Here is a 16,483-nt window from a genome sequence, read left to right on the forward strand (position 1 = left end):
TTTAAGTTAGCGGCCGTATTCGGGTGCCAAGCCGGGCAACTACAGCGGCCTTTAGTTGAATCAAACTGCTCACAGGTTTAACCGAAGCCCACTGTTACCAGTATTGCTGCAAGGACTGGCCACTGCGATCAGAGAAGCTGCTGGACACTCAACTGTAAGCAGACAGTTACAGACCTCAGTTACAGACCTTGGAGAAGAATTTACATGCTCATGAATAATCAAATAATCAGGGAAGGACAAGAGGTACACAGCCATCCCCACATGACTTTGAGAGGGGAAATCACATGACTCTAGGGGAAAAAAGCGGGAGAAAAGGAGCACAGCACAGTACGTGCCAGGCAAAGCTCCTTTATGTGTTGCTATTATGGCACTATGGCTGATTGGAAACCACAGAGCTTAAGAAGCAGTCTCCTGCAGTGTGCTCAACACATCAGTTTTGTCAGCAGCAGTAGTGAAAAAAAAAAAATCATCATTTACTGAGCAAAAATATTGTCTGAGACAGCTGAGAGAGATTGATGTCTTCATTACTGCAATATGCTTAGAAGTAATGCAACCTAGATACTGCATGTTACCATTTTCATTCAGAACTGAGAGTGACTTTTCGCAGAGCTGGTGTCCTAAACAGAAACGGTAAAAGCGCACCAACACGTTTATCTTGTAAAAGTGCACAGGTTTAAAAAACTGAATGCAAACTAAGGTACCCTTCTCATTACAGTATAGTGAGAGTCATTTCCCACTTTGTGTCAGGAGGTGGTCAAAGCCTAAACTTCCTCTGTGGTGACTCCATACAAGGGCTTGTAAGAGAGAGAATACTGTATTTTTGTCAATCTGAGCAGCGTCACTGTGGCTACAAATGGAAATGCCACTGTTCAATGCACATGACCCGTTACAGCCAAAGACACGAAGCATCTGGAACACTTAAATAGCAAAACACTCACACACACACCCACGCACATGCAGATAGATATCATATATAGCCTCTTGACCTTTAGAAGATTGCAGAGCTGACGAAGGACCTCTCTCCTCTCCTGTTTCCCTGGAAACCTTCTGCACTTGACTGGAATTTTTACTACTTCTTCATCTTTAATTACACTGCAATTATTCCATGGAATCATCTTGCATGCACCAAACGTTAGATGATAGTAAATGTTAGTGCTGTGTTTAATAACTCATGATTATTCGTTATTATTATAACTCACTGTTATTCGGAAGTCACACTGTTCTTCACCCATCTTTGGTCATCAACAAAACGCAAAGACTAGTCAATGCATATCTAATAACAAACCTAACTACAATGTACCTTTTTTTCTTTTGATTATTAATTTGTCTTTATTTTCATCTTTTAACACTTTACAATTTGAACCCCTTTAGCACTTTAACATTTTTTTTAGTTACCAGCTTATTTAGAATTTCTGTTTAAATCAATTTCTTTTATTTATATATGTAGCAAGTCTTTTGCAAAGCCCTTTGAATTACCTCTGTGTATGAAAAGCACTGCGCACTTGAACTTGCCTTACCATGACAGAGGCCACCTAACTGGTATGCCAGTCACATGGAATCACTATTCCAGCAGCAACCAAAACAGGCCATGTGTACACATGCTCATGGCCAAAGGAAAGATCTCACCTCTGTCTGTGTTGGGCACGCCGAGATCGATGGTTGGTATCGAAGGATCAGCGTGGTCGCTGTAATACTCTAGACTTGAGGCTTGTTTCGCCCACGTCTTCTTCACCACAGGGACTGCAGTGGGACGAGACCATCAGTCATCACTCACACAGCAAGCTGCAGGTATACATGGGCCGACAGCAACTAGATCACACACAAAGATTTACAGGTGCTCAGCTGGGTTCTATTCTAGATCAGATAATCATGGTGATTTACTAGTCTGTTGTAATTCCTGCTCCATGGCTCAATGACTGTGACATATGACCATTGCTCCCAAGGTACTTTAAATCATACCCCGAATTCTGCAATTTCAACTTTATTCGTTTTAGTTGGGTGACATGCAGGTCTGTAGTCAGGGGAATAAAATAAAAGCATGTGGAGATATTTTAAAGCACCAGACATGAGCAATTTGGGAAAGAAATCTGTGGCTATTATATTGTCATTTTATTGCTCTATATTGGAGTTGCAATACGCCTTACCCGGTACTGAAACACATTAGTGATCCCTTGATGTGACATGGTTAAAAAATGATCCCTATTACTTTGGACAACAATATCAGTACTGGAAAGCAGTACTGCCTTCATAATATGACTTCAAAATTTACAAAAACAGTATATAATTTTTCTGTCCAGGAATTCCTGTTAACTGAAGTAATGTAATTTCTGAAGAAACCAGTCTAGGCACCAACACTCCCAATAACACAACCTTATGCTTCTATTTATACATGGCCTCATTGGAGGTTGAAGTTCTATGTAAATAAAATTCATGACAATCTCAAGTTCCTCCTAATACTTCCCTTAAAAGTTATTCAACGTGTAGCTACATAATTATCTATTTCAGGTAGGTCATTATGATTATCAAGGTAATTAAAAACCCAGTTTTTACCTCTCCTCCCATTTTCCACCCTAGTTCTTTCCCCCTAAACAGGCACCACCACTTTAAGTGGAGGAACAACGTGTGGTGCTGAATGACTGCTCGTTTCAGCCATAAAGACCCGTGATATGAGATAGAGATAGATAGATATAGAGATAAAGATACAGACAGAGAGACAGACAGACAGACAGACAGATATGGAGGACATCCCACTATGCCCTGTATCCTCCCAGGCTCCCAGTAAGAGCCAGGAACAGTAAAGGTCTCCATTAGAGTCCAAGCATACCTCACCCTCAGTCTCAAGAAACACATGCTACCTCTTCCACCTAAAAGGGGTGAATCGAATTCATTTCCTGCAACGATTGCATGTCCAGCAGTCATTTAACTGTGTATTGAAACAGGCATGAGGTAATACAAAGAGTGTTTATAGGGAAAAGAGGTGTTAACATTGAATTAGAAATATGAACAACATAAATCATAAAGGATCATAGAGATTGCGTATCTTTATAAAATGATCTGTAGAGGCCTCTGCAGACTTCTGCAAAGGATTCTTGGTAAGCCTCTGCAGACCTCTGTGTCAGGCACATAATCTCTCCACCAGGTACAGGATGGTAGAGAAAAACAACCTTATGTAAGATGAAGTCTTTTAAAAAAAGATAAGTCTTCTCTTGGACTGTAATTGTACAAAGCTCCAAGTGGTGTAGGTATTGAATATCAATGTGCATATGTTGATTAATGCGTGGTGTGGATATAATGGTGGAGATTTACAAACACTAGTATGTAAAAAGGTGGAGCTATTACATAATAACTCCTGAAAACTCCTGCAGTGGAGAACTGGACCAACTATTCTCTTCAAGTCACTTTCAAGTCTGCATTATTTATTTTTCCTTGAGTGAAACAGAAATTATTATGCCAGCATACATTGGAATTTAGCACCGACAGGTGGAAAGGACCGAACCCAAGAAATTAAATCTAACAGACAAAGCATTAAAAAAAATAATACCACATGACCTACCACATATAATACAAGTGTTAATCCAAACCCAAATAAAAAACTTGGAGGACCACACAAAGACAATTCACATTACACAAAAAACCCCCCAACAATAACCACAACATCACTGGCTACAAAACATTTTTGTATAGCACTAAACAGCCAGTGACTCTGAACTCTGGCTTAAAGAACCTAAAGCCTTATCTGAAAGGAGAGGTATAACTATTAAACATGGAAAGGGCACTCGAATAACCAAGCAACTCACCTCTATCCAAGTGGAACTTCTTGCACGTTTTCACAGCCACAAATATGTCTTCCCTTTTGACGGGCTCACCCTAGTGTGAAAAAGACATCCTATGTGTTATGATATGCACACACTTCTGACCCAGGGGACACACATTGTCATGCACCTCCTGACAGCTGTCATCAGGGCAACACAACACTAGGTTTTCGTTTCTTTATGTACTATTCTTTTAGTGATGACTAGGGTCTCATAGCTCAATTCACTACAAATTTCCAAACATTTCTTCAGCATTGCACGGTGTCAGTGGAGAAACGCACGCACACACATACACGCACGCGCACACACACACACACACACACACACACACACACACACACACACACACACAGCGAGAAAAAGAATGAGCAGTATGTTCAGCACACGCTGCTCAGAATAAATCAAAGAGGTGTGAACATGGGAATCTAAGTGCCACCCCATTTGCTTGCCAAATTATCCACTGCTGGTTATTTTGTTTGTGCATCCGTTCACGCCCATGTGCATGCAGCCGTTTGTTAGAAAGTGCTCCAGCTCGGCTCTCAACGGAATTACCCGCCGCATCTGTCGTGAGCAGCGTGAGGGTGTGAGACGAGGAGACCAATCTGTGGTGCAACAGTTCAGAAGCTTTGCTCTGAGCACAACACCTGGAATTCCAGGTCCCCCTTCCCACTGGACTTCCAGCTGCCCTGGGGGAGGGGCGGGTGCCATGCACAGGTATGATCTGACATCATTTAATCACACCATTTAGTTTCTAAAAGTGTGGGTTATTATAGAAAGCTGAACCTAAAACAAAAAAAAGAATTTCACTAAACTTGAATTAGGGCCCCTGTCAGTCACAGGTGCTAGAATCGTCCTATCACCCCCTACAGCTTCAGATTCCCGTTCTTGGTTAACAGCAGTGCAACTTGACATAATTTTCTGCAATTATAGCCCATTTGTTCCACGGTCTGATGTGTCACATGTGCTGAGATGCTTTTCAGCTTGCCATCACTGCAATGGTGATCTGAGTTACTGTAGCCTTCCTGGCAGCTTGAACCAGTCTGCCTGTTCTCCTCCGACCTCCCTCATCAACAAAGTGTTTGCACCTGCAGGACCGACGCTCTCTGACTTTTTTTTTTTTTTTCCAGGCCATATTGAGTAAACACTAAGAGAGTTAAACGTGTTTACAATAATGGGACATGTAACTGTAATAGAATGTCAAGTGTTTTTTTTATTCTACTGCAATAAAAAGGTTTGGAGGAGACTTCATGAGTAATATTTCAATTAGGACAAAGGTGTGTTGTCTCTAGTGAGACCTTAATGGATGAAGTTTCTCATAACGCAGCCCTGATCCTGAAAGTAAATGATAAGATACACGATAAGGAATGTCAAATGGAACCTGAAAACTAAGATTGCCAAAGCATGAAGCCTAAAACAATTTTTGGTTCTTCACCCCCATCCACCATGTTGCAAAATAATAATCCTGTGAAGATCAAAGAGCATTCCAAAGGCAGGATGAGGTTCGGGTCTGGGGACCAATCACGAGACAGCTGTCAGAGTGTAGAGCCTTCCAACGCTCCAGGAAGTAGACACAAACAAAGGCCTTTGTGGGAGAATGCCAAACCCATACCACTGTCTTTGTAAAGAACAAACTGCTGGTTATTTGATTGTTCAGATAATAATCCAACTAATAATCTAACTAATAATCTGTTTTCAGGCTGTGACAGTATTTGTTCTTCAGCCGTCCTAACTGCCAATGTGATGCATAAATCTTGTTAATTTACAATTTTTTTTAAAAACAATACCTGTTGAATTATGATATATGGAACTAAGAAATATGTCCCAAGAGTAAATGTTTTCATAATGTAAACAAACCCATAAAGCTGCATCTACAGGCAACATTAACAGGGTTGTGTCGGTCTGCCTCAACATCCGGTCCTTGCCAGTTAAGGCCGTGCTGCCGTGAGGATGACAGACTGGTGTTGCCAGATCTTGTGGTTACCTACACACAGTGGTGGACGGACGCCAACAGTGGTGGCACAGTGCTGGGATCTGGTGGACTGCTCTGGCAAAGTACACAGCTCGGGAACCGCCGTCAGTCTATGCCCTTTTCCCTCATCCCAGATGTACAGCGCCACCTAGATGCACAGGGCAGACATTACGTTGGTAATGCTGATTTATCACACTGCTCAGGAAACAACTGATTTGACCTGTTTCAGCAAAAGTGAGTGACTCAATTCTCAAATACACTGCAAACACTCCCCACTCTCATTCTATGTACCCAAAATTCACAACTGTTAAATGTAAAGTGGGTCACATGTAAAAGGTTGCAGACCAAGACCAGATTTAGCTGTGATTTTATTCCATGTTATTATATTAGCCTTTACCTGACTTCATGAACGTGCAGAATTAAAACAGGTAACTAAATTAGTTTATACATTGCATTTTTTAGTGTATCTGCTCCTAAGTTCATGGTAAACCAGTAAGACGCCCAGATACCATCTGACTATGGAGGCCATTTACTACATTCTACAACTCTTGTTTCAGACTTCAGCAGGAAAACGGATGTTCATCGACTTTTAATGTGCATCCAAGAGGCAAGAAAATGCAACTGTCATAGCACATCCAGAGAGAGATGTTCTGAAGCAGGCAGTGATCAGCACATAAGTGAATGGAGACAGGACAAAAGATGCATAAAGGGAGAGACAGACACAGACAGACAGAGAACATGAGAGATGGACAACAACAGAGAGAGTGTGCAAGAGGGTGAGAGATTTCAGTTCTGAGAGAGGACTAAAAGATACAATGAGTGAGTGGAAAAGGACAAAAAGGGAAAGAGAGAGAGAGGGAGAGAGAGAGAGAGAGAGAGAGAGAGAGAGAGGGAGAGAGAGAGAGAGAGAGAGAGAGAGGGGGGGGGGGATGCAGATAAAAAATGTCCTCAAGTTGGAAACATGATTTCAGATCTCACTGCTGTGGGATTATAAAACCTTAGGAAATGAAAGAGACAAGATCCTCAGGAGTGAGTGTGTGAGAGCACAGGAACAGTTAGCACCTCTGAATTATGAAATTATCACACATTCATAAAACGTGACGTGCCCTTATTGATGTCAATAAACAATTTATAAGAGCACATTGCTAAGCAAATTAAGTCAATATTAAGCTAAATAAATATGTCAACTCAAATGACGAAGCCGGTCTCCTCACCTCATGTTTGAGGTCTATGGTGAAGTCAGACTTTAGGGGTTCCTTTTGTACCTTACTGGCAAGCCTGAAATGTAAAAGTCACAACCCGTTAAACCATTTATTAAATCAGCACTGCACATCTAGCAGGTAAATTCTCAGTCTGGCAAACAAGCCCACATTTCTATCTGCAGCAGACAGCTACTGCCATTCATCGCCAGTGACTCAAAAGCACAGGACGTGAGAGTATAACTCCGCCCGAGAGACGGCGTGATGGGGCAGGTGGCGGCGGGGCCCGTGGGCTGACCTTCGGACAAGGGGGATGCTTAGAGCCCATCCAGCGGAGAAATCTGGGTACTCGAAAGCAGACGGGTTCTCAGAAAAGGCATAATGATGGATGATGGTGGACTCGTCGTCATGCAGCGGCTTGCCAAGAAACCACTCCTACAGGCACAGGAAGTGGCAGCAGTGAGGGTGTGAGCCATGGCAGGCCTGAGAACATGCCCTTCTGAAGAGGACAAAGGACCTCCAGTGAAGACATTTCTCTAAAAAACACTACGACTGCCTAAATCTGCTGTTCGCCTCTTGAAGCTAACAGAGTAGGAAGAGTTGACAGTGAGGTAAAATATTCAAATCAAACATGTAACACAGAAAAACAGATAAACTGATCTATAGACAACTGATTTGCAATTAAAATCAATGTGGCTGTATGGGAGGATGATTAGCACTACCTGTACCGCTACCTCTGCCTTCACACAGAACATCACAAACACAAGCAGAGATGTGGAAGAAAGGTTCTGAAAGTACATTCAGAGAGCTCCCAATGTACAGCCTTTTACTGATGGACAACATGTCTTAGCTACCATCACCCTTAGCTTGCCTTTCAGATTCATAGACTTGAATCTCAGTTGAGCTGAAGTTTTGGATCTCTGAGATTATACCAGTGTTTCAAGCAGTACCACTAATACCACTAATCAAAAGAGAAAACTCAGACTGAACTAAGAATAGACAAATTCAATATTCTCTCCAATATTCAATATCCTCTTCATGTTGAACTATAATTAGGATACAGGTAAATTAAACTAAGACCTCAGGAGCAAAACAAACCATTCATTTTACAAAACACCTCCACTTACTTTTCTACGGTCAAACTTCTTGAGGACACTGTGAAGTTTTTCCACGTTTACGTTGGTCTCCTCTTCCAGAAACATAAGCCACGAGGAGTTCCTCCCAAAGTGAGAGGAAAAACTGAAAAACAAACATGCTCGCTGGAACCCTAATCCATCAGAGCTGAGACAGCCAAACACCCCAGGCTGGATCCAAACTGATTAAGACTAGTGAGGACACTGGAGAACACTAATGTTTGGGGCTACTACTGCATAAATCTAAATGAGCAGATGCTTATGTTTGGATCACTTATCCCACTTAACTACATATGAAAGGTATATAGTTACAAGAGTGAAGGTTTAGAGTCTGTAGCCATTAATGATTGCTTGTTTAACTGGATGAGATCAACACGTAGGAAGGATTCAACCACATACAAAAAAAGAAAAAAAGATTGGAATAATTATGTACTAATGGAAATAAATCAATACTGCTTTTCTAATAGCAAAACATAACCCAAGTGGACAGAGCTGTATGGTGAACCTATGCAGTGGGTCTTTGTGCCTCTGAGGGCGTGGCTGGCACAGGGAAACTCACTAGGGTAGCAGGGGCAGAATGCTCCAGTCTCCCTCGCTGTCTGAGAGAGCGTGTAGCAGCAGGACGGCAGGTGGCCTCTGAAAATGGATGAGTCACCGTCAGAGAAGCAGAGGAGCAGAAAGCCCGAGTCTACACAGATGGCTGTTAGGTTTGCTTACTCCCGATTTACAAATTCTCGCACATCTGACGTACCGTGTCAGTGAGAAAAAGAAATAGCATCACAGCTTCAACTGACATGACGTTCCACTGAAATGCCCTTAATATATGGCTTCATTTGTCTTGTGAGGAGACAGATTTAGTCCAATTTCATTAAATTAGAATGAACTTCAAGTCATCAAGCACTGACAGTCACTTTCATGAACTTTCATCACTCTCACGATGAACTTGCTTAATAAATGTATATACAACTGAAAAAGAGGTAGAAATACTGTGCATGCATGTCAGTAGCAGATGGTGGGTTAACAGACGGGAGTATCTCGGCTTTAGGCAGTAATGCTCAGTATCCCCTTAGTGCATATTGTCTCATTTCCCTTTTATGAGCGGTTGAACTAAGAGCTTAAGCAATCAATCCTTAGTGATGGTTTTGTGTTGGAACAAACAAATCACAAGATGATCAGTAAAGAACATTGCTTAGCTGTTTTAAGATCATCCCGAGAGGGAAAATAACCCTGGCTTAAAAAGGCATAATATATACTAATGCTAAAATGTACCAGTAGCAAGTTTCTAGACTTTAGTTTGGAGTTGTGTTAATTTTCAAAGATACTATTGCACTGCAAAGTAGTTTGGATTTACTTGATGTAATCTGAAATCTGAAATCTTTCATTTTTACCACAGGTTCACAAGAGAATAAGTACTGTTTCAGAGAGTGACTTCTACGTTGAGTCAATTCTGGGAATGAGAATGGCGAAGAGGATGAAGGCGAAGGTCAGCAAGACCCTGCCGTTTGCGGGAACAGGAAATGGCACGGCATGCAACTTCAATCATGCTCCATCCAGTTGTCTGTATGGGAAGTTAGTAATTAGCACACCTGAGCTGCTGCCATGTGACACAAGGCCTTATGTCACTTGATAGGTCTGAACTGCCTGCCTGACGGAACTATATGCAGCCAAAAAGGTTCCTAAATACCTATGGGATGACATAAAAGAACCTTGATCTGTTCAGCTTGTTGGTTAGGTGTTTTTTTTTTTTATTGTTTTGTTCTGGTTTGAATGGTTTACTAGCACTCCGTCAAAACACCGTTAAGGTTTTCATGCAGTGAGAGTCTTTTCCCTTGACGTGGCTCACTAACTTCCATCTCCAGTTTCACCAGTATGACATTTACACAGGAAAACCGGGACTGTTCTTGGCTATGAAAGCTGAGGCAGTGGTTTGCCAACATGTTGGTGTCCTCTGCAGAGACCAACCAAACAGTGTGTAGTGAAATCTGCTGTACATTTGAAGACTGAGCCAAACTCAGTGTAATTAAGGATCTCATTAGGTATTCAAACAATACCAAATATCAAAAGGTTATGAGACTCAATTACAATAGCATTTCCAATCACAAACAGTATCCAATCACGGTGCAATCAAAGCAAGTGTGCCCATGAACCACTTTTACAAAGTACAGACTAAATTGTGCTGGGCACGAGCCTGTTTATCCCACAGCATGCATCAGACCAGCTCTTTCAGTCCAGGTACTTACTGGAAACCTAAATCTTTGCCCATGTTCATTGTTACATAGCCTATTATGAACTTTATGATGGATACAGTTTATAATAGATAAACACTCTTTTGTTCAATCTGCCTTTTTGTCCATGTTTAGATTAGTATAGTTTTTAAACTTATTTATTTTTGTTTTCAAATATGGGGTTTATTTGTGCAGCTGACATGCCAAAAAAAAACCAAACAAAAAAACCAAACACCATTAATCTCCCTTATGTGCTGTCTTGTTGCTCAGTTAGGCCAGTCACGCTCACGGTGGCCCCCTGGTGTTGGAAGCATCCTCCCATCGATCAGCCGCTATTCACGTCAGTGTAGTCTAAAGGAGACTAAATGCCGGTTTGTTAACTAGAGTGGGGCACATCTGAACAGACCAAGTGCTGCAAGTACTCGAGCGAGAAGTTTCCGTACAGTGGCAAATGTTGGAGATTCATTGTGGCTTTGTCACGCTGTTATTATTCCGAAGTGCAAACTGAATACTGTTAATGAGTAGCAGCGTTAGTATTTATATTTTGTCCCAGATGATTGTAAGCCTGGAAGCACACCAGTGTCACTACTGAGAAAATGAAGTCGAACAAGAGCAACTAATAATAAAAAAATGCCAAGTCAAAGTAGGGGTCCAAGCATTTTCTTTAGGACTGTAAAATAAGTCTTTACATAAAAAAATAAATATGACAAGAAATTATTTTCTATAACTTCTAATTATCCTTCCATTACCAGGGATATAAAGTATTTTAAGGTGAAACTGTAGAATCGCACAACACTAGCCCAGTAAAGGAAGCCTCAGATAGCATGTCAAGATCTGTGTGGATAGAGATTATTCATCAAGATTACAAGCCATTGGTTCTTTTCCACACTGGTGCTGACATCTTGTGGCAGTTTATATGCAGGGAATATGAATGTCAAATCAGCTCCTCCGGTGCTTCAGTGATCAGCAATTCAGTATTTCCAAATAGACCAAGAGACTTACAGCAATAGCCATATGCAATATGAATTCAAAGGCAATAGGAATTTAAAGGCAATATGAACTCTTGCAATATAATAATTAACAATATCTAGAAATTACAGCAAGGTTTATGTATTACAGTCATCCCTAAACAGGGACAAGAAATGTGTTCTTTGACCGATTTATTAACTGTTAAAACCTTAAAGGTGTCATTGAACTGATACATGGGACATGGTCCAAGGTGCCACTGAACTGATACATGGCACATGGTACAAGGTGCCATTGAACTGATTCATGGTACAAGGTGACATCGAACTGATTCATGGTGCAAGGTGCCACTGAACTGATACATGGCACATTGTACAAGGTGCTACTGAACTGATACATGGCACATTGTACAAGGTGCCACTGAACTGATACATGGCACATTGTACAAGGTGCCACTGAACTGATACATGGCACATTGTACAAGGTGCCATTGAACTGATACATGGTAGTACATGGTGCAAGGTTCCATTGAACTGATACATGGTAGTACATGGTGCAAGGTTCCATTGTACCGATACATGGTACAAGGTGTCATTGAATTGATACATAGTACATGGTACAAGGTTCCATTGATCTGTTTCATGGTACAAGGTGCCACTGAACTGATACATGGCACATGGTACAAGGTGCCATTGAGCTGACACATGGTACATGAAACTGACATACAGTAAGCTAATTTAGGTAATGTAACGTTAGCTATTAGTACGCTCCAATAACTCGCATATCTTAAATACATAGAACTAAATAGAGTTAGGGACGACCTAGATTATTTACACAGAGGTTGATTTTATTCTCCAGTGTTCCATTCAAAGAACTAATCTGTTGTCATATAAATTTACAAGATGCATCTTTGTAAAGATGTAAAAATTTGTAAATTTCTAATTTATATTTCAACAAAACTCAGAAGCTAACTAGCTGCTTAGAGATATCTGCTCTATAGCTAACTCGCTCCTTCTAGCCAACATTAGTTTCGCCACTGAAGTGTAATTGATTGTCATCTGGCCATTCATATAGGCAATCTTTTAAAATCAGTTTGTTTGAGAGCTTCTTGAGAATGGCTTGTTTCATTCTAGGACCAAATCATAGGGTTGTTAATTGCCGTGTAAAACTACATCTGGGCATGTTTCACCCAACCAAAGTCACATACCTTAGTCACATACATTAGAAAACAATTTAAATACTGAATTAATGCATTCTATGGAACCTCTGAAACAGCCATATCATTACGAGGATTATAAGCAGTCATTTACCAATAGAAAAACTATGTGATACACACATTAATGATGCATCTCTATCTGTTGGTTCCCTCAGCAATCAAGTCATTTCCACTGATACAGCTACTTTCAGTTACACAGATGTGAGGAGTCTTGGGGCCAGGTTGCCCATCATTCTACATTTGGACCAAACCCAAATAGTCTAACACATGCTGAAGTCTGATGAATGATTGCTTTTACCCCCCATTCTGCTAAGTGCTCACAAAGTTTTTGCCACCTACAATGTAATCACTTGATCTAATGCTTTCTGGAATGAGCTCAAATTGTTTGGGTACTGAATAAAGGATTAATAACTCAAAAAAGTAGGCCACTCTTGTGTTGATTTAAAAATTGGCTGATTTAAAAGCCTCATAGAAAACATGGCTAAGTATCTAGCTCCCCTACAGAATCCAGTGCATAACAGAATGGGTTATGAATCAGTTAAATGCCCCAAATCTCATACAATTACTCTGAACATTTTTGGCAGTCAAATTCGTGACTAATTTTTAAAGAATTACTGAGAGGACTGGACTGACGCATCAAAGCATCGACAGGAATTCTGTCACAAATGTTTGTATTCCCCCATTACCAAATGTTGTTTTATTAGGGTATTATTAAGTATTTATGTTCAGGTTCAGACCTTTTACAGACTTACGGAAGGAAAATGCAAAGACAAGAAATCTGTGGATATTCTACTCTTAACAGTGTGGTGAGGCAAGCTGAGCACCACTGCAGTGTAAACTGGGTGTTTCCAGGGGTGGCTTTTTTGACACGCCACAGATGAGAGCCTCACGGTGCTCGCAGGAGTGCACTATTGGCCAGATCAGAGTTCCACTCCAAGTCAAATGTCAACTTCCCTGATTTTCACTGACTTAAAAAGCTGATTTTTCATGACCTGCAATGAACAGAAAAATAGGTCGCCTTAAATAGGCGTGAAACATCAAGTAACCATAGCAACCACTCACAAAATGATGTGAAAATTATGGGAATTACATGAAAATATAACATTTTGATAAATGGCTACTAAAGATGGTACAAACACAATCCCTTGATATTCGATGACTTGAACCCTCCAAAAATGATTAAAACCCCTGACTTTCTGGAGTAGACTTTTTAAAATTCCATGATATTTTGGAAATTCCACAACTAGTGAGAACCCTGCTAGATGCACTAAGCCTTTCTCATTTAATTTTGGGCATTTGGTAAGAAAAGCAAGTGTCCTTTATATGTAATTAGTGTGCAAGTGTAAACATCTGGTTGTTGTACCATCTACATGGAAAAATGTGCTTCTCTCCTATATACATATGCATTTAACCAGGTGCACATCCACCCACCCTCACACGCACACATGTGTGGAGATATTAGAAGCATGGCTGATCACATATTTTGTTCGTGTAACCAATGTTTGGGTAATTACCAGTTTTGCATGGAAATTTCTTCACCAGACATGTGGCTTCGGGGCTCTACTGAAGTTTCCTACAAACTGCAGTAAAATACACATTTTGTACTCTAGCCTTGATTTGACATATTCCACCATTTTATTGTGGGCTTGGTAAATCAGATTTTAATTTCACACATAGCAATGGAGGAAAAGATTCTGCCCAACACAGCTAGTCAGGCCAAAGACAGTAGATGGTACAACTGGGACTTCAACTTGAATCCAATTTACACTGGTGAACCATTGCTATTCTAAGCAGGGATTTTGGTATAGATTTCCTCAGTAGAAGTGGAAGGTGGTAGCTTCAATGTTATTGATTTGATCAAATTAAGCACGGTTTAAGAGTTATGGGTCTTGTCAGGAGCTGCTGTTTTGAAAGTACAGTTAAGTCAGCAGAGAAGTTTTAGGGCATTAACACTTGACAAGTCTTCAAGGGACTTCTGCCCTGTGACTCTGCTATGAGAGAAACCTAACAAGTAAATCTGATCTACACTCATTAGTCATAAGAAATGCCCCCTACTAGTCTGAGGAACCAACGTTTGGAGAATAACGGCACTGGTAGGTGGCTGACTGAGATCAGAATAAACTGCTGTTACATAACTCAATCACACTCCATGAAAGGTTTGTGAAAGTATGCCGTATTCTTTTTGGGGTGAAGAAAAAATTGACAAAATGGAAAGAAATAAAGAAAACATGCATAAAAGGGGAATCTAGGAAACTGTAGAGAGGTGAAAAGAAATAGCGGATGAAAAAGAGGTGGTTTAATCTGTTTGGGAGAGATCATGGGGAGATGAAGTTGTGGGTTAATCTTTCTGGGAGAGACCATGGGAGATGAAGGGGTTGGTTAATCTGGGAGAGATCATGGGGAGATGAAGAAGGGACTGGTTATTCTGGGAGTGATCATGGGGAAATGAAGAGGTGGTTTAATCTGTTTGGGAGAGATCATGGTTAGATGAAGAGGTGGGTTAATCCGTTTGGGAGTGATCATGGGGAGATGAAGTGGTGGGTTAATCTGTCTGGGAGAGATTATGGGAGATGAAGAAGGGGTTGGTTAATCTGGGAGAGACCATGGGGAGATGAAGGGGTTGGTTATTCTGGGAGAGATCATGGGCAGATGAAGAAGAGGTGGGTTAATCTGTTTGGGAGAGATTATGGGAGATGGAGGGAACTCTGAATTGGAAATATGCTCTGGGTGTGTTGTATCTTATCTTTTCGGGTTTTTAGAACTGGAAGGTATACAGGGACAACCTCTGGATACACCATACGTGAGTGCAGTTCGTATGTACATTTACAGTACTTGGCAGACACTCTTCTCCAGAGCGACTTACAAAAGTGCTTTGTCATTTACTCATAGAATGTATCCTTGCCAGTACAGTAGGTTAGAGTTCAAGATACCAGTGAACTAGAATGCTGTGGAAATACAGGGATCAATACTGATGGCTAGAAGTGCAAAACACATAAGATCTATAACAGACAACAATAAGTGCAATGCACAATACCCTACAATAAGTACTAGAGTTTCAGTTACTCAGCATAGCAGCAAGGTCCAGTGGTCATTTGAATATTCCACGAATAGTTGGATCTTCAGTCTGTTTGAAGACTGTGGAAGTTCATTCCACCATCTGGGAACCAGGACAGAGAATAGTCTTGATGCTTGTCTTCCATGAGACTTGAAGCATGGTGTTTCAAGCTGTGCCATACTTGAGGTTTGACCCTACTCGAGGCATGGATCAGTCTTTTATTTGTGAATCTAGTTTCTAACATTGGAAATATCACAGCTTTGGGCACTGGACTATTAATGCCATATAATTGTAGAGAGCAAATAAACATTTTGTCATGTGCTTTTCTAAGTAGAGAGATTTCTACACAGAGCAGGGATGTTTATAAAGCATCTGACATGGTGCTTTATAAACTCCCTCCGGACAGCCACTGGCAATCGGTGGCGGTGAGCATGTGTACTTTGTTTCTGTTTCTGTTGTGTTCTCACTTGTCAGTGTTTTGTGTGTATGACTTCCTCAGGTGGTGTGTTCCGCTTCCTCACCCTCACCACCTGGGGTTATTATCCCATCATGCTGATCCTTATTTAAGCCTATTTAAGCCTGGCTTGTTTTGTTGTGGTTATTGCACTTTTATGTTCGTTTTCCTCACTCTCATGAAACGCTTAAGTTGGAGACTTGCATTTGCTTCTCTTCCGCGCACACACACACACACACACACACACACAATGCACGGACACGCGTGCACACAAAAATTAGGACAGAAAATCTCTAAATATTTTTAAATATTAGACTGGATCAGCAATGTCAACATATTCTTTTTCATAAGTACATTTTTCTTATTTTTTAAAAAGAAGATAATGACTAAGGAAAAACAGATTCATTTCAGATATTGATGAACATTAAAAGGAATGGCTAAAGAACTCCCCGGG

The 16,483-nt window shown here is 40.8% G+C and overlaps 1 protein-coding gene across 1 annotated transcript in view; it reads right to left on the reverse strand.

The window, feature by feature from the left end:
* Positions 1 to 16,483, reverse strand: part of b3glcta (beta 3-glucosyltransferase a) — a 50,359-nt gene that overhangs the window by 6,700 nt on the left and 27,176 nt on the right. The window contains exons 5-11 of the mRNA XM_027028852.2: positions 8,673 to 8,749; positions 8,108 to 8,219; positions 7,279 to 7,415; positions 6,996 to 7,059; positions 5,798 to 5,929; positions 3,798 to 3,867; positions 1,627 to 1,740 (exon numbers count right to left, since the gene is read on the reverse strand). Of these exons, the coding sequence (XP_026884653.2) occupies positions 1,627 to 1,740; positions 3,798 to 3,867; positions 5,798 to 5,929; positions 6,996 to 7,059; positions 7,279 to 7,415; positions 8,108 to 8,219; positions 8,673 to 8,749 (706 nt within the window). The remainder of the gene's footprint in view (positions 1 to 1,626; positions 1,741 to 3,797; positions 3,868 to 5,797; positions 5,930 to 6,995; positions 7,060 to 7,278; positions 7,416 to 8,107; positions 8,220 to 8,672; positions 8,750 to 16,483) is intronic.

Source organism: Electrophorus electricus, chromosome 15 (genome assembly GCF_013358815.1).
Source record: "Electrophorus electricus isolate fEleEle1 chromosome 15, fEleEle1.pri, whole genome shotgun sequence".
Taxonomy (NCBI): domain Eukaryota; kingdom Metazoa; phylum Chordata; class Actinopteri; order Gymnotiformes; family Gymnotidae; genus Electrophorus; species Electrophorus electricus.